A 19,435-nucleotide genomic window follows, 5' to 3' on the forward strand; every position below is an offset into this window, starting at 1 on the left:
TACGGCCCGTGGGACACATGCCTGCGCCTTCAATTTGGCCCACGAGACGGCACGAGTTCAATGAACAATTTGTATACAGAATATATATAAATATCCAGGGATCTGATTTCTGCAATTTTGCCACCATATGGTGGCCAACAAAAGCTACTGTGGTCACATATAACACAACCTGCTCATTGAACTTTGTGGATATTATAAAAAAAAAAAAAAAACGTCCAATCAACATAAAAAAATCAAAATGACACCCATTTGTTACTCCATTACAATGGACGATGGGAAAAATGCAAAACACTCTCTACACACTAGGGTTGTACGGTATACCGGTATTAGTATAGCACTGGTCCGCCACCTATACTAACGCGAACACTTCCTTTTTGACACTCGGGCCGTGCCGTAGCGGGGGAACTTGGCTGATACTGATGAGCCACATGCGAGCAGAAATGGACAAAAGAAAGTATACCTCATGGAAATGTCAGGTTCAAAGCCATGGCAAATTCTCCCGACAAGAAAGGACTATGTTTTTCCGAGAGAAGAGGCGACATCCCTGCAGCAAACACCAACTGCGCGCCTCGTTCTAGAGGTGGGTGGTGTTTCACTTCCGTGTTCAGATTACGGTTAAGGTGCGTTGATAAGATTGATTAGATTGTTACTGTGACTGCTTCAGTAAGTAAGATGACATAAAAGCTCAACAGAAATGAAAGATGGTCGGCAGGATGTCGAAAGGAGACTTTTTTTTTATTGCAAAAAGTCGATCCGACATTAAAACATGTCAAGACACTCTCAAAACAATCACACACTTTTCCGGCTTCAAAATAAAAGTGCTCCGGTATAAAAAATTTTAAGCCGCAGTCAAAAAGTTTGGACACCTCTGTGATAGATAATGTTAGTTGTTCAACTTTACCAAATCACTTTAAATACATGATAACAAACATAACTAATGCACATGTGTGTGTTCCGTGGGTAATAGATTACATGCTTGGAGCAGGAAGGGGGCATAATATTGCAGCACGTCCCAGACATAGTGCCCTCTAAGCAGTAACCCATCTGCTGGAAACAGCCCCTTTAATCTATTTTCTAATTATTATTACAGCTTTATCTGCAATTTTTTTCATCAAAAATGTTGATCACAGTGTGCAAATAACCTGCAAATATTATATCATTCATATAACATTTTGTAACATTCCATAGCAACATCCATCCATCCATTTTTCTACCGATTTTCCCTTTCGGGGTCGCAAGGGAGCCTGGAGCCTATCCCAGCCGCACTTGGGCGGAAGGCAGTTTACACCTTGGACAAGTCGCCGCCTCATCACAGGGCCAACCATTCACACTCACATTCACACACTAGGAATAATTTAGGAAAAAAACAAATTGACCCCAATGAGAAAGCTGTCTCAATTTGCTGGCTGAAATAAAAAAAAAACATGCATTCATTTGTTCATATAGTTACATATGTGTGTATGTTGTGTGTGTGTTTGTGTTTAGTATCTGTGTCCGTGCGTACGTATGTGATAGTGGGGAATATGGGTCATCGGGGTATTGGTTTTAACTTTGTAAAGCACTTTGCGTTGCATTACTTTTATATATGAGAAGCGCTTTATAAATAAAGTTTGATTGAATGATTAATCACACTTTTACATTGCTTTTCTACTGTAATTTTTTAAGGGGCCCTATTATGCAAAATCTACTTTTCTAACCTGATGATACCTACTTAGATGAATTTGGGATTTGTGTAAGTCCCAAGAATGGGAAATCAAACCGTGGAGGCAATGCAGAAGTATGAATGAAATGGTTTTGCCTTCCTTCATATTTCCGCCAAACGTTTGGTATTTACCCAATTATGACATTTCCCATTTGTGATGTCAGCAAATTTTCAACATATGGTGGAAATTTCACCAAACATCTTTGCGCGAGTCCGTCATTTTTAATTTATGGATGAGCGGTTGTAGTCCACATGTCAACGATTAATCCCAATGAATAAAAATGCTCTATTGTTGGTTGCTTTGACCAGCACAAGTCACTACACAAACTTTTAGCCCCACCTGATGTAAAAAGTGCCTTATTTTTAACTTTTAAGATTCAAGCCACCGGGCCTTCAACTGTGAAGAAGTCGCTCCAATTGTGTGCAAAGCAAAACATTTCGAAGAGTGCTGCTTCACAAACATGCTCCAGTATAAATATGGATTTTCCAAAGAACTACTTTTAATAGCAGGCTTGCTGACTACTATTTGTGGCAATAGAAAAGACAATGAAACGGTAAGTAATAACAGTAGGTTAGAAATCTCTGAATGATACCTGGTAGGTAGCATAGCCTCCTCGGACAAAATAAAGAATGATTTTTCTAAAAAAAATGTTTTTAATTGGATCAGTGCCTACTGTGTTTGGCAATGGACAAGTAAGTAATATAATCTGTTTTTACATTAGCAATGTTGTTTGTAGCGTAGCTTACTGTATAACCTTGAGCCTCTATTGTTCACAGGGGTCGAAGCAGCGGTGCAGTGGAGTTGTTAACATGATATAGAAGAGAAAAGCCTTTGGTTGTCAATATACTCATGTCTCCACCATCTAGGAATGGAGAGATACAGACTCGGTAGAGGTTTAATCAGAGCCAGTGTATAGTACCAGACCTGCAGCAGGGCTTGCTTCCTCCTTTCCTTCCTTATCACCGATGTCGATAAGGTCCGTGCAAAATAAAAGCAAGAAAGCTAAAAACTACAAAACATGGCTGACGGGGCAGGGGACAGACAAGGTGAGCGCAAAAATAACTTTTGTGGATGTGGCCATGCTGATTTCTGACCTCATAATTTGAACGTTCTCAAATCGGCTGTGACGTAATTCCCAGATTCGACTTCAAACTTCCGAGGTAAATGGAATGCAACATAGGTAACACAAAATTATGTTACACTTTGGGTCAAATTATTATTCACACAGAGATTAAATTATTATATACTGAAAAAATATTGTCACACTTCTGGCTGAATCCATAGGGACACCAGCTGCTATATCTTGTTGACAAAACATTGTTACTGTACACCTGCTGTCATGCTAGTTGTTAGTAGGGTAGTGTGAGAATGAGATATTTTTAAGTGTTCTTTTTAATCCATAGTCATGTTTAAAGTAGCTACTTTTCTTCTATGTAGTGTGTCTTCTCGTGATCTCCATGCTTGTATCTTATGTCTGCAAGTAAACTCTGTGGTTCACCTTGAAGGCGCTGGAATGTCTATTGGGAGTATAATGTACTCCCTTTTTTTGAAGGAGACCTTATCAGTTTAGAACAATAAGGCTGTATTTATTTCTGGGCGGGAGGGGGCTGTTTTCATAATAAATAAGCTGACTCTGTTTGATTTTCAGACCGCTTCTTGATGCTGCTATTACCGCATTTGTAGGAACTGGTCTCCTAAAGCTTTAGTAAAACTTGATAATACTGCTATTCTGTCTTGGTGGTCCTTCTTACTCAACATATATCTCATCCGAAAGAATTTGGGATTGACCAGTGTCTTTTATTCCGAGAGTAAGACTGGTCCGACGCAACAGTAGCTTTTAGAATTGCTACTATTTATTTTTTGTGAAGATTCAACCAAAGTTAAAATTAGTATCTGTCAGGACTTTATGTACATTGAACTATGTTGCCTGGTGTAGCATGTTAGCAACTGTATATTAAAGCAAAACATGTTTCTATGCTAACAAAATGCGTCCATGCAGGCGGATGTTGTACTAGCTATTAGCATTGTTAGATTATCCCAAAGTTAAAATAAGTAGCTTTCCGGACTATATGTACATAGTACAATCTTGCTAGGTGTAACATGTTGGCATCTGTCTATTGAAGCAATAGATGTTCCTAAGCTAACACAATGGCATGCTAGCTATTAGCATTGTTAGCATTTCTGTATCGTTAGCACACTGTCAAAGTTTGAATGGTTTAAAAGCCAAAAGCCACCAAGTCAGTCTCAAAGGGCAACAGGTACTGTAGCAGGCCCATTAAATTTGTTTTATTATTGGCAATTTCAAACTGACTAGTGAGTGTGACTGGCATATTTATTTTTTTTATTGAATTTTTCCCTGATGACTGTACTCTGAATTGGTTGCCAGTCATTCACAGGGCACATATACAAATCCCAAAACCAGTGAAGTGGGCATGTTGTGTAAATCGTAAATAAAAACAGAATACAATGATTTGCAAATCCTTTTCAACCTATATTCAATTAAATAGACTGCAAAGACAAGATACTTAACGTTCGAACTGGAAAACTTTGTTATTTTTTGCAAATAATCATGAACTTAAAATTAAATGGCAGCAACACATTGCAAAAAAGTTGGCACAGAGGCATTTTTACCACTGTGTTACATGGCCTTTCCTATTAACAACACTCAGTAAATGTTTGGGAACTAATGAGACCAATTTTTTGAAGGTTTTCAGGTGGAATTCTTTCCCATTCTTGCTTGATGTACAGCTTATGTTGTTCAACAGTCCGGGGTCTCCGTTGTGCTATTTTAGGCTTCATATTGCGCCACACATTTTCAATGGGAGACAGGTCTGGACTACAGGCAGGCCTTTCTAGAACCCGCACTCTTTTACTATGAAGCCTCGCTGTTGTAACACGTGTCTTGGCATTGTCTTGCTGAAATAAGCAGGGACGTCCATGATAACGTTGCTTGGATGGAAACTTATGTTGCTCCAAAACCTGTATGTACCTTTCAGCATTAATGGTGCCTTCACAGATGTGTAAATTACCAATGCATTGGGCACTAATACACCCCCATACCATCACAGATGCTGGCTTTTGAACTTTGCGCCTATAACAATCCGGATGGTTCTTTTCCTCTTTGATCCAGAGGACGACGACGGCCACAGTTTCCAAAAACAATTTGAAATGTGGACTCGTCAGAACACTTTTCCACTTTGCATCAGTCCATCTTAGATGAGCTCGGGCCCAGCGAAGGGGGTGGAGTTTCTGGGTGTTGTTGATAAATGGCTTTTGCTTTGCATAGTAGAGTTTTAACTGGCACTTACAGATGTAGCGACCAACTGTAGTTACTGACAGTGGTTTTCTGAAGTGTTCCTGAGCCCATGTGGTGAACTCCTTTACAAACTGATGTCACTTTTTGATGCAGTACCGCCTGAGAGTTTGAAGGTCACAGGCATTCAATGTTGGTTTTCAGCCTTGCTGTTTACGTGCAGAGATTTCTCCAGATTCTCTGAAACTTTTGATGATATTACGGACCGTAGATGGTGAAATCCCTAAATTCCTTGCAATAGCTGGTTGAGAAATGTTGTTCTTAAACAATTTGTTCGCGCATTTGTTCACAAAGTGGCGACTCTCACACCATCCTTGTTTGTGAATGACTGAGCATTTCATGGAAGCTGCTTTTATACCCAATCATGGCACCCACCTGTTCCCAATTAGCCTGTTCACCTGTGGGATTTTCCAAATAAGTGTTTAATGAGCATTCCTCTAGTTTCTCAGGTTTTTTTGCCACTTGTGCCAGCTTTTTTTAAACATGTTGCAGGCATCAAATTCCAAATGAGCTAATATTTGCAAAAAATAACAACGTTTTCCAGTTCGAACATTAAGTATTTTGTCTTTGCAGTCTATTCAATTGAATATAGGTTGAAAAGGATTTGCAAATCATTGTATTCTGTTTTTATTTACGATTTACACAACGTGACAACTTCACTGGTTTTGGGTTTTGTCGACAAACCACCATTTATACTCATAGTCACACCTAAAGTAGCAACAATTTAGAGAGAATCTCAATTGAACCTACCATGCATGTTTTCAGACTGTGCTGTAGAATGAAATGGAGTACTCAGAAAACACCTACTCAAGTATGGGGTAACCATACAAACTCCACACAAAAATCCAAGCCAAATTTGGAACCCAGATAAGAGGCAGATAATAGTCGTTTGTGTGGCAAAATGTTGCCGAAAACAGACTAAGTCTTTACCTGCCATGAGTCCACACATGCCTAAATGAAACTGAACCCAGTAAGAGTTTGTGCTCCAACGTAACCTAAACCAGTCCTAAGATCAACAGGTCAACAACACGCACGTCTCTGCTGCAACCCAAAGAACAGACTGATAAATTATACATGGAGGACCTGACACCAGTAGTTGCAAATAACAAGGTGATGTGCCATAAGGTTGATGCTGCATCAAGGAAAACAATTTGTTAGCGTTATTTTAAATGATCATTGTTGTTCAAGTCTACTTGTGGACTACTCCCCTATTTTAAAATGTATTAAGACAACAACATTACTTAAGGTTACCCACCACTCTTGCGTATCCTCGCCTCCAAAACCTCTGTGTGCCCACTTGGCATCTTGCAGCAGAAAACCTGAGCAGAGCGTAGAAACATGGCTTCCACTGCCGAACCCTTCAGCAGAGCAATCTGATCTTCGTGATCCAGGGACAGAAAGCCTGTTGGAAGCACCGTACACATGGACGTTAGCATTATACATGTGTGTATTGTGCATGTTTGCAAAAGTAGAGGGGTTAAAAAAAAAACCTGGGATATTTTTTGTAAACTCCACCAGTACTTGGACTTGACTTGTTGCCATTTCTGTTAAGAGGAGGAAGTTTTCCTCAGCGCTGTATTGGTCTTGAAGCTAGCGATAAGAAAGCAACAACAAGGAGGAATGAATAAAAATGTGATCAGCTTGCAAAATATTTTCAGTGACAGAGCATCCTTGGGTTATGTGTGTTAAATTGTCACGTTCAATGCGTTTTAAAAAAAAAGCACAAATGTAAAGTACCAGTTTTTTGGTCACTTCTTGAGGAATTTGATGCCTGTCGTAAGCTTCTACAATAGCCTTCACAAATGTCTGCTGCTCTTTAGTAAGTTTTTCCTGGATAAGAAGATAGGGGAAAAAAAGTGCCTTTGTAATTTCTTCAAGCCAAGTTCACACACAATTTTGGTCAAAAACTCAGTCAAGCCGTGCTCGGCGCACCATTGTTTGCTAAAGTATGAAAGATTCCATGCACAAATCAATGAAATATATACATCTGTAAACTGTAGGGTTGTCTTCGACAAAGGATTTTCATAGTCAAATCTAATTTGTTAGATTTTGCTCATAGTCGACGATCAGTCAAATCCGGCGTTTTTTCTTCTTTTTACTTTTCCAGAGACAAACAGATTGTAATGTTTTTTTACTTATTTAGGACTTTGCACATTAATAAACAATCTGCTGTTTATACTGTAAATGAGCTAAATTATAGCATTTTCATCTGTCGTCCACCTTATCAGCGTGGGTGAAGTGTCTTGCCCAAGGACACAATGGCAGTAACTAGGATCAATCTTTCAATCAAGCTTTATTTATATAGCACTTTTCGTACACAGGCAAGTGACAAGACAAAGTGCTTTACACCAAACAAAAAAGAAAGAGGAGAAGAAAACACATACGCACAAAAGTGTACACACAGCACTATTGACAATAACAAAATATGGCATGGCACTGAGGTTTGAGAACAAACGCTGCCTTAGAGGCATTCACACTAGAGAATAACTTAAATTCACGCCATCTAAAAAATAGTATAAAATCCATCCATCCATCCATTTTCTACCGCTTTATTCCCTTTGGGGTCGCGGGGGCGCTGGAGCCTATCTCAGCTACAATCGGGTGGAAGGCGGGGTACACCCTGGACAAGTCGCCACCTCATCACAGGGCCTAGTATAAAATCATATTTTAAAATAGACGTAAAAATAAAATATAAATAATACACTAACTAATAAATAAAACATAACATTGAGTGAATAATAGTAGTAATAATAGCAATAAATAAAATGGAAAATAAAAATCCAAATAAAAAACCCAAGAAGAGTTTAACATGATCAGTAAAAAGCCTGATTAAAAAGGTGTATCTTTAACCTTTTTATTTTTATTTTATTTTTTTAAATATCAACGGTTTCTGCAGTCCTGAGGCTCTCCGTCGAGATGTTCCAAAGGTAGGAGCCATAGTGGCTAAATGGCGCTTCACTGTGGGTCTTTGTTCCGGTATTTAGTAAAGATAAAAGTTTGTTGCAAGGGGACCTCAGGAGGGTTGATATGGAGCAGGCCAGATAGATAAGGCCATTAAGCTATTTACAAACTAATAATATAACTTTGAAATAAACCCTGAAGCGGACGGGGAACCAATGCAGCAAATTTAAAACTGGTGTAATGTGCGCCCGTCCTTTGGTTCCTGTCAGCACCGTGAAGATGAGTTCTGTAATAATCTAGAGTAATAGTTGAGAGTTGTAATATTATTTTTGGGAAGACAAGAGAGCAGGGTTTCACAATACTCTAAACGACAGGAAATTAAAACATGCATTAGCACCTCCGTGTTGGCTTGAAAGAGAAACGGGCAGACTCTGGCTATGTTCTTAAGATGATAAAAACCTATTTTTGGAATTTTTTTGATATGTGGGATAAAAAAGTCAGCTTGGAGTCAAAAATCGCACCCAGATCTTTTATGGATTGCGTTGGTTTAAAATCTTGTAATTTTGGTAAAAGTTTCTCCTTCTGCCCTGTGAAAAAGGCTGAAGTCACAGCCGAAATTGTAAGCAGGTTAGAGTTAATTATTACTCTCCAAAAACGGTTTGTTTGCACACAAGAATCCTTTACTAATATTCAAAAAATGATGAACGCCATTGATTTATCCTCCTAACACGACCGCTGTACGTGGAGGGCCTAAACAGGTATTTGTAGGGCTGCGAATCTTTGGGTGTCCCACGATTCGATTCAATATCGATTCTTGGGGTCACAATTCGATTCAAAATCAATTTTTTTCGATTCAACGCGATTCTCGATTCAGAAATGATATTTCCCGATTCAAAACGATTCTCGATTCATTCAATACATAGGATTTCAGCAGGATCTACCCCAGTCTGCTGACATGCAAGCAGAGTAGTATATTTTTGTAAAAAGCTTTTATAATTGAAAAGGACAATGTTTTATCAACTGATTGCAATAATGTACATTTGTTTTAACTATTAAATGAACCAAAAATATGACTTATTTTATCTTTGTGAAAATATTGGACACAGTGTGTTGTCAAGATTATGAGATGTGATGCAAGTGTAAGCCACTGTGACACTATTGTTCATTTTTTTTATTTTTATAAATGTCAAATGGTAATGTCAATGAGGGATTTTTAATCACAGCTATGTTGAAATTGTAACTAATATTGATACTGTTGTTGATAATATTAATTTTTGTTTCACTGCTTTTGGTTTGTTCTGTGTCGTGTTTGTGTCTCCTCTCAATTGCTCTGTTTATTGCAGTTCTGAGTGTTGCTCGGTCGGGTTTGGTTTTGGAATTGGATTGCACTGTTATGGTATTGCTGTGTAATTTTTTGTTGGATTGATTAATTTAAAAAAATAATTAAATAAAAAAAATAATTAAAAAAATGAAAAAAAATTACATCGATTTAAAAAAAATGAGAATCGCGATTCGAATTCGAATCGATTTTTTCCCACACTCCTAGGTATTTGCCTCCCTTTGTGGTTGATTGTCGAATCAGAATACAGAATCAAAACTCAAACTTTTCTTTCTTTCTTTAGTTTATTTCGAACATGAACCCACTTACAGCATAATACATCACACAATTTCATATCATTTCATTTTACATCATGCCCGAAAAGGAGTAGGAAGAAGCAAAGCTTATTTAATCCTACCCCTTTCCCACTTCAGAGCGTTTACAAATATATAGAATCATTTACTGACCTTTTTATATAATAAAATAACATCTATGAATTAGTATACACAACAGTTTTGTAATATTTAATTAATTAATTCAGTCATTATTAACATACTGAGATGAAAAATATCTTATTTCCAATAAGGTTGGAAATATTCCTCATAATTCTTCTTCTTTGTACTTTGTAAGCACTATTATTTTGAACAACCTCTTGAACTGGATCATATGAGTACAATTTTTAACTTCTTTACTTAATCCATTCCAAAATTTAATTCCACATACTGATATGCTAAAAGTTCTAAGTGTTGTACGTGCATATAAAGGTTTTAAATTATTTTTTCCTCTAAGGTTATATTTCTCCTCTTTAGTTGAGAAGAATTGTTGTACATTCTTTGGTAGCAGGTTATAGTTTGCTTTGTACATCATTTTAGCTGTTTGCAATTTTACCAAATCACCGAACTTTAATATTTTTGACTCAATAAAAAAAGGGTTTGTATGTTCTCTATATCCAACATTATATATTATTCTAACTGATCTTTTTGGTAACACGGTTAGCGAATGTAGCGCACATTTGTAGTTATTTCCCCATATTTCTGCACAATAACTCAGATATGGTAACACTAGCGAGCAGTAGAGAATATGAAGTGATTTTTGGCCCAGGACATATTTTGCTTTATTCATTATCGAAATGTTTTTTGCCACCTTATGTTGTATGTTTTGTATATGAGATTTCCAGTTCATTTGATCATCTATTAATACTATTAATAGATGCTATCTAAAACTATTCAAAGACAGCCCTAGAAAACTGTAATGATTAGTGAAGAAATTTTAAAATATGTCTGAAAAATATTTATTTTAGGAAATGATTGCTAAAAACATTTCATTTGGATTTTGTGTACGTGAAATACCTTTGACAGTTTGGTGGTCGACGTGACTTGTTTGTTGTCTACCCCCTCTGTCTCGTCTCCGGTCGACTGTCCTGGGGAGGCCTTGGTGTTTTTCCGCAACCTTTTGGATTTACATTGAATCTCTGTAAGCAGGCCTGCAGCCAACAGTAAACGTAAAAATGAATCAGATTACATCTGAAGAGAAGAGTGGCAGGACAGTTGTAGAGTTTGTATCATTTAAAATACGTCATTTTGATGGCTACCAAACATTTGACACTCACATTCTGCCAACATGCCCATCTCCTTGCATTTCCTTAGTCGGCATTCCTGGCATTTCCTGCGCATATACATGTCCATCTCACAGTTTCCGCCATTTTTGCACTTGTACACCGCATTCTTCGTTATGCTCCTTCTGAAGAAACCTTTCCCATGGTAGTCAAAAGAAGACAGTGTGGTAAAGGAATGCATGCATTTGGCAAAACACAATCCATAATAAACACCAATGTAACTGTTTAGTATGACTGCTTTTTAAAATGGGAATGTCAAGTAGATTTTTAGTAAAGACTGGGCAACACAAACTTTACAATAAGGCAGTTGAGGAGGGGTGTCTAAATCTTTTCCAGCAAGGGCCGCATAAGGAAAAATTAAAAGGATGCTGGTTTGGCCACTTTGATATATTTTGCACATACATTTTTTAAAAACCAATCCAATGTACTGTAGGTCAATATATGCTTAGTTATCTCAACAGGACATTATCGTTGCAGCTTTTTGGTATAGATGACAAAGCAAATCAGTGTAACATCTAATAATACATTGCATTAATAATTAATCAAATGTATTTTTACAATATTTCAAGAACCATGCTGAAGACACAACTTTGGACACACTTTTTCACTGTCAAAAAAGGTAATGCAATAAATAAAAGGTTATGATTAAATAGAACACAATATAAATATAGAAGAATAGTGTACCAGTGTACAGTATCTACATTAAGAGCCTAAATAAAATGTGCTTATTTACGTGCAAAAAAATAAAACATTACCTGTACTATTAGGTCCTAATCTACTAAAATCAAAATACCTCACTGTTAAAAAATTGTGCTTGCTATTACTGGGGGTGTTGCGGAAAACCTCTTAAGACTGCATGTGCAATTGATACCTGGTGCAGACCGCCTTATTTATATGAGGTTTTTGCATGTACTACTGGCTGTGGACATGGAAACACTCATTTACTGCACATCCATGTTATTATGCGATGTTGTTGACCGAGCAGCACAAATCTATAATATGTGCCACTTATTCTGCAATAAAGAATCGCTATCAAGACGACAAAAACAATTTTTAGCTCGTTGATGCGCCCTCCGCGTTGTTGGGAAGGACCATCACAACATTGCAGCGCATTATCGGATCCAGAATGATACAAACCCAAGAAAATGGATAAAGTAAGATTTTTTCTCATATAGAAGATATATTATAAAAATACATTTCCAAAATAGAAAAAACTAACGGCATTAAAAAAAAGAAATAAAAATCTAGCAGACAACACCAAAACGCATCAATTTAATCAGCCTCAAGTCATCCAGCAGCTACAAAATTATACAATTATATTGCTGAATATACAATAGGTCTAATATTACAAACCTCAAAACCAGTGAAGTTGGCACGTTGTGTAAATCGTAAATAAAAACAGAATACAATGATTTGCAAATCCTTTTCAACCTATATTTAATTGAATAGACTGCAAAGACAAGATACTTAATGTTGGAATTCGAAAATTTTATTTTTTGCAAATATTAGCTCATTTGGAATTTGATGCCTGCAACATGTTTAAATAAATCTGGCACAAGTGGCAAAAAAGACTGAGAAAGTTGAGGAATGCTCATCAAACACTTATTTGGAACATCCCACAGGTGAATAGGCTCATTGGGAACAGGTGGGTGCCATGATTGGGTATAAAAGCAGCTCCCAGGAAATGCTCCGTCATTCACAAACAAGTATGGGGCGAGGGTCACCACTTTGTGAACAAATGCATGAGGAAATTGTTCAAGAACAACATTTCTCAACCAGCTATTGCAAGGAATTTAGGGATTTCACCATCTACGGTCCGTCATATCATCAAAAGTTTCAGAGAATCTGGAGAAATCACTGCGCGTAACAATGAATGCCCGTGACCTTGGATCCCTCGGGCGGTACGGCATCAAAAAGCGACATCAGTGTGTAAAGGATATCACCACATGGGCTCAGGAACACTTCAGAAAACCAATGTCAGTAACTCCAGTTCGTCGCTACATCTGCAAATGCCAGTTAAAACTCTATTATGCAAAGCGAAAGCCACTTATCAACAACACCCTGAAACGCTACTGGCTCCATCCAAGATGAACTGATGCAAAGTGGAAAAGTGTCCTGTGGTCTGACGAGTCCACATTTCAAATTGTTTATGGAAACTGTGGATGTCGTGTCCTCTGGAACACAGAGGAAAAGAACCAACCGGATTGATATAGGCGCAAAGTTCAATAGCCAGCAGCTGTGATGGTATGGGGGTGTATTAGTGCCCAAGGCATGGGTAACTTACACATCTGTGAAGGCACCATTAATGCTGAAAGATGCATATACTGTAGGTTTTGGAACAACATATGTTGCCATCCAGGCAACGTTATCATGGACGCCCCTGCTTATTCCAGCAAGATAATGCCAAGCCACGTGTTACAACAGCGTGGCTTCATAGTAAAAGAGTGCGGGTACTAAACTGGCCTGCATGTAGTCCAGACCTGTCTCCCAATGAAAAAATTAGGAAGCCTAAAATACCACAACGGAGACCCCGGACTGTTGAACAATTGAAACTGTACATCAAGCAAGAATGGGAAAGAATTCCATCTGAACAGCTTCAAAAATTGGTCTCATCAGTTCCCAAACATTTACTGAGTGTTGTTAAAAGGAAAGGCCATGTAACACAGTGGTAAAAATGCCCCTGTGCCTACATGTTTGCAATGTGTTGCTGCCATTAAATTCTAAGTTAATGATTATTTGCAAAGAAAAAGGAGGTTTCTCAGTTCGACCATTAAATATCTTCTCTTTGCAGTCTATTGATTTGAATTTAAGTTGAAAAAAATTTGCGAATCATTGTATTCTGTTTTTATTTGTGTGTGTGTGTGTGTGTGTGTGTGTGTGTGTGTGTGTGTGTGTGTGTGTGTGTGTGTGTGTGTGTGTGTGTGCGTGCGTATTTTTATCATAGTTCAAGTGGTTCAACTTTTTACAGGAAAATCGTCTAATGAAACTGGTCTGATCAAAAATGATAACCTAATATTTTGTTGCGCAACCTTTTGGAGTGATTACTATATTGCAGGCATTGTTACCTTTTTTAGATATTTAAATACGTTTACCAAATACCTAGTAGGTGTATGGTGTTTAAGAACAATGTTAATCAATTAGAAATACAGTACACAAACGAGGGAAAATTATCATGTGAACGACTCCCCCTGTTCTAATTATGTCCCTGCAACAATGTGAATCCCAATAGCACCTTTCCTGGCGGGCTTTACTCACTCACTCACTCACTCACACACACACACACACACACACACACACACACACACACACACACACACACACACACACACACACACACACACACACGCACACACGCACACACACAGGAATAACTTTGAAACAGTTATTGGACATTGTGACATAGAACATTCGGAACAATGACATGCATTATTGCAATAGAGCTCATGTTACTCTTGTATTGTACCGCAGAAAGTTGAGAGGAAACCTAATCTATTCTATTCTATTCAACTTGACAGCAGCATCAGACAGAGACGAGGTACCTGAACCTATTCTTAGTCACATGGTAAGACAGGTAAGCTGCAGAGCTCCTTATATTGTCTGACATTGCAGTGTACAATTACCTTTACACATACAATCATTTATGCTGCAAATATTTCTGTTTTGTGTAAATAAGGTAAAAAGTACAGTGGTAGCTTGGTTTTCATTAGTAATTTTTTCCAAAAGGTCCGACAAAGGCCGAATCATATAAAACTTAAAGCAATTTTTCCCATAAGTAATAATCGAAATAATGCCAGGTTCTGTTGGTCTTGAACCCCAAGATGCATAGATGGCAGGCATAGCACAGGTAAACATGACCTTAATGCCAAAAGGAAATAGTGCAACTGGGAAGTGCACATGCATGGAACATTGAAACAAGAAACAAATCATAGAGCCCAGGCTGGAGGGCGAGGCCGGCTTAAATAGCACAGCCTGATTGGCAACTGCAACCAGGTGTGCCAGGCTGCCAGTCAGGGACAGGTGAGGGAAACGAGCGCTCAGGGAGACATGCAGGAAGTGGAACTAAAATAAAGCGCTGACAGGAAATACAGTAAACACAAACTAAGGAAACATAACAAGACGTGAATGTGACAGATGGTCACAAATTTTACATGCAGAACATTTTTTGAATATTTTGGGATTGAAATGGATAAATTAATATAAAACATATTTCTTACTATCTTAAAGACTTGTTGGCAAAGACAGTTCCGAACGCCTGAGCGTAGAGAAATGAGGGGAGGGGATAGCCACATGGACGCCACATTTGTACTTTGCAAGTTCTTCTTAAGTTTAATAGTGTTTCTTACCTTTTTTTATCAAAGTGATCACACTGAATTTGGGACATGCTCTCCCTGAGAGAGCATGAGGAGGTTGAGGTGGGGGGGGGGGGGGGGGGGGGGGGGGGGGTTGTCTGAGGTGGGGGGAGGGGGCTGGGGGTGTATATTGTAGAGTCCCGGAAGAGTTAGTGCTGCAAGGGGTTCTGGGTATTTATTCTGTTGTGTTACGGTGCGGATGTTCTCCTGAAATGTGTTTGTCATTCTTGTTTGGTGTGGGTTCACAGTGTGGCGCATATTTGTAACAGTGTTAAAGTTGTTTATATGGCCACCCTCAGTGTGACCTGTATGGCTGTTGACCAAGTATGAATTGCATTCGTGTGAAAAGCCGTGGATATTATGTGACTGGGCCGGGACACAAAGGAAGTACCTTTAAGGTTTATTGGCGCTCTGTACTTCTCCCTACGTCCGTGTACATAGCGCCGTTTTAAAAAGTCATACATTTTTCTTTTTGAAACCGATACCGATAATTTCCGATATTACATTTTAAAGCATTTATCAGTCTGATATCATCGGACATCTCTAGTGCTTGATGGGTGGAATGATACAGACCAGTTAGTTATGGGAAATGTTTGGCAGTACGATAACCAAGGATATGAAAACCGAGGCGGAACTTTTAGCGAAAATGTTTTATCAAAAAATTTTATCATACCGCTTTGGTTGCAAAAGCTTTTAGTAAGAAAAAACCCCAAAACATGTCAACGTGAAACTCTGTTAATGTTACGATCTGGTATTGTGCGGAACCCAAGATACAGGAAAAGAGGCCAAAGTGCAATTTACAGTCTTTATTCCAAGGAGGAATTCACAAAAAGCGATGGGGGCGAGGGAGGGAGCACACCATGGAAATAACCACCAACCAAGGAAACACAACCTGACGTGAATGTGACAGATCGTCACAGATAAGAGCCAATACCATAGCTGAATCAAACAGTGTATGACAGGAATGAAGATTTATTTTGCTATTTATGTAACGCGGTAGCTGTTTTAATATGTCATAATAATACGCAATGGTTAAAAAGCATTGTTTCAGAGTAGGAGGTGTTTTTGATATAGTGGTAGGTTCATAAGAGGGTGAAATACTTGATTTGTTAGTGACTGTCAATGACCAATGCTGTAATACGCACTTTGCAGTGTTCATACTGAGGACTATACCAATATGTTGCTTTCATTCTCACTTTCTAACAAGTAAATATCTCAATTAAATATTACACTTGTGACAGTTTTAGCGTCCATTTTTATTAATCAAAGCATGCAAACTAGCCTGACTGAATGACTTATGAGTTCTAATGCCCTGTTTGATTTAAAGTCACAGGTTTCGCTTCCCACTGTGAATGTGAGTGTGGATATTGTAATATGAAGTCTGCCTCTGTTCCAGGTTTCGGCTAATAAGCGGTATAGAAAATTAATAGTACATTGGCATTGTATTTTAGAATAGGTAAAGGGGAAAGGGCACTGTAATCGGAAAAAAAATCATATTTCTCTATATAAGAACAAGCTCTTATATCAGATCTTATTTGGTTGTGCAGGTTTAAACGACTTCAACCAACCAAACACGAAAGAATGAGCACCATCAAGGCTAATTATTTTCCTCAGCGCCTGTGATCTTCTCTTACCTTTACATCCCTCACAAGTGAGCGCATTATAGTGGTAGCCAGACGCCTTGTCTCCGCACACGACACATAGCTCCTCCCCTTTGATGCGTCCAGCCTGGGTCATGTGCCGGGTCCTCTTGCACACAGCAGGCACGACGGCGGAAACCTCCTCCCTGTCACCGTTATAGCTGTCCTCCGGTGTGGTTTTCCTTAGTTCATATAGGCCAGTGTGAGAGTACCATTCTTCTCCGCCGTACTGAGGATAGTAGTTCTGATTGCAGTAGTATGGCGTCGTGGACACAGTCGGCTCCATGTTTGAGTACTGCATGCCTGGGTAGCTGGTGAAAGGTAACATGTCAGGGTCCTGCAGCAGAGAACTGCTCTGGTCAGCCAGAATATCTGAAAGAAAAAGAGAAGAAACAACATATACTGTAGATATGTTTAGGTGCAGTATACGTTGGTCTTTGAACCATCCATCCATCCATCCATTTACTACCGTTTGTCCCTTTCGGGGTCGCGGGGGGTGCTGGAGCCTATCTCAGCTGCATTCAGACCAACTCTACATTATTTAATCAATGAAAGTATGGGCTAATAGACTCTGTGGGTAACTGTATGAATCCAACTTTATTTTCAAGCGAGTACTCACAACAGGCCATTAGTGGTGTATCGGCCTTTCCAAGCTTTTCCAGGTTCTAAACCAAAGGCCGTGGGCTGAGCCAGGACAGGTGGTGCACTTTCATACGTACTTCCAACTACAACTTAAGTTTCTCAAAAAATAGCTTTATTTGCTAAAAAAGGTTTTCTTTCCAACAGTCCATCCAAGGTTAACAAAAACAACTTTAACTACATACAAAGCTATAAACAAAACAAAGGCTCAAGTGTTGCATAAGAAGTGGTCAAAAACTGTTTTCACCGCCAGTATCTCAACCCGACATTTGTCCAATCAGTTTCACCTGTGCATCCCTATATGCTTTCGTCACAGGTGCTGTAAATGACACACAATGTAAATGACACTTTCTAATTCAATAAATTAACTTAACAATAACAACTTAACAATACTTTAAAACATTTTCATGGCAACTCAAAAAACAAATAATTTAACTTAATAAGATATGCAGTACTAGAGAAATACAAAAAACAAAAAATGGCTACCACAGCCATAGCGAGAAAAATTAAAGTACAGTAGCACAGTAGGCCTAAGTATTCATTAAACACAACCACAGTGCCCAACACCAAAGTGCAGTAGCGCAGTAGGCCCAAGCAACAAATAATTAATTTAACTTAATAATATATGCAGGACTACAGAAATATAAATAACACAAAAATGGCTACCACAGGTGGTATGCTAGTACTAATGCTACTGCAATATACCTGACTTTGTGGATTATTTTCTGTCATATTTCAAGCCGTGGCAGCTGACAATTACCGGTACTTGCGAGAGGATCGGCCGCATTAAATACGTGTCTTTATTATGCACACAGATGGGCGAACTGTGGGATTTGACTTATTGATTATTTTGAGTCTTTGTATTTATTTCCAAAAAAAGCAGTAATTAAAATTGTCATTAGGAAATTGCGAGGAGCAAATTCACAACAGTCATTTTATGACCCAGCTCGACTCATGTGCATGGAACTGTGCCCTGACCGGGCTCACCTCTTCCAAAAGTGCCAAAGGAAAGGAAGTGTGTATGGATTTGTTCACTCACACTAGCCATTCTATTTGGCAAAATTTAAGTTTCCTAATATCCATTTATGAAATCAGCTAATATTTAGCACTATTTGTTTACAGACAATATGGATGTACATGTGGTCCTTTACAACGTTTCATGGTAACGAATGCAATCCAATAAATCCATCCATCTATTTTCTACCGCTTGTCTATTTTGGGGTCGCTGGAGCCTATCTCAGCTGCATTCGGGCGGAAGGTGGGGTACACCCTGGACAAGTTATATCGTCATAGACAGACAACATTCACACTCACATTCACACACTAGGGCCAATTTAGTGTTGCCAATCAACCTATCCCCAGGTGCATGTTTTTGGAGGTGGGGGGAAGCCGGAGTACCCGGAGGGAGCCCACGCAGTCACGGGGAGAACATGCAAACTTCACACAGAAAGACCCGGAGCCCGGGGATCAAACCCAGGACCTTCGTATGGTGAGGCACATGCACTAACATCAAAATTTAACAACACAATATTGTCAAATACGATATTATCCCCCCAAAAAACAACTTTTACATAATGTGTAAAAAGAAGTTAGTATGTTTAGGAACACGAACATAATGCTCAAATGTTCTAAATGTACTTATTACTACAAACATGTATTTTTAAGTGCAAAGAAGAGTGCAATAACATTCAATGTTTCAAGCAAATTTAAAAACAAAAAGTTGTGTCTCTAATCTGACAATGTAAACATCCAGTGTAACAAGTGTAAAACAAGTATGTTCAGTTGAGTGTCTCTTAACTTTTACTTTCTGAGAAGCAGTGTCCTCTGCTGTGGACATTTGTTTCATATCAGTTTGAAAATACTGTTTCTCAGAAAACATAACAGAGTTGACCATTTAACTTTTAAAAAGTACCTCACAAATTGATGTTTCGCTACGCTGGCTTTAAATATCTTTTGA

At 38.5% G+C, this 19,435-nt stretch overlaps 1 protein-coding gene across 4 annotated transcripts in view; it reads right to left on the reverse strand.

Moving 5' to 3' along the window:
• Positions 1 to 19,435, reverse strand: part of nr1h4 (nuclear receptor subfamily 1, group H, member 4) — a 59,294-nt gene that overhangs the window by 8,336 nt on the left and 31,523 nt on the right. For 3 of the 4 annotated variants that reach the window (XM_061969292.1, XM_061969291.2, XM_061969293.2), the window contains 6 exons: positions 16,834 to 17,211; positions 10,845 to 10,985; positions 10,585 to 10,718; positions 6,754 to 6,846; positions 6,507 to 6,606; positions 6,272 to 6,418 (listed from right to left, as the gene is read on the reverse strand). In XM_061969292.1, the coding sequence (XP_061825276.1) occupies positions 6,272 to 6,418; positions 6,507 to 6,606; positions 6,754 to 6,846; positions 10,585 to 10,718; positions 10,845 to 10,985; positions 16,834 to 17,211 (993 nt within the window). Of the gene's footprint in view, positions 1 to 6,271; positions 6,419 to 6,506; positions 6,607 to 6,753; positions 6,847 to 10,584; positions 10,719 to 10,844; positions 10,986 to 16,833; positions 17,212 to 17,458; positions 17,698 to 19,435 lie in introns of those variants that run through there. The other variant, XM_061969294.2, reaches the window with a different exon arrangement.

The sequence above is a fragment of the Nerophis lumbriciformis genome, linkage group LG10 (genome assembly GCF_033978685.3).
Source record: "Nerophis lumbriciformis linkage group LG10, RoL_Nlum_v2.1, whole genome shotgun sequence".
NCBI lineage: Eukaryota > Metazoa > Chordata > Actinopteri > Syngnathiformes > Syngnathidae > Nerophis > Nerophis lumbriciformis.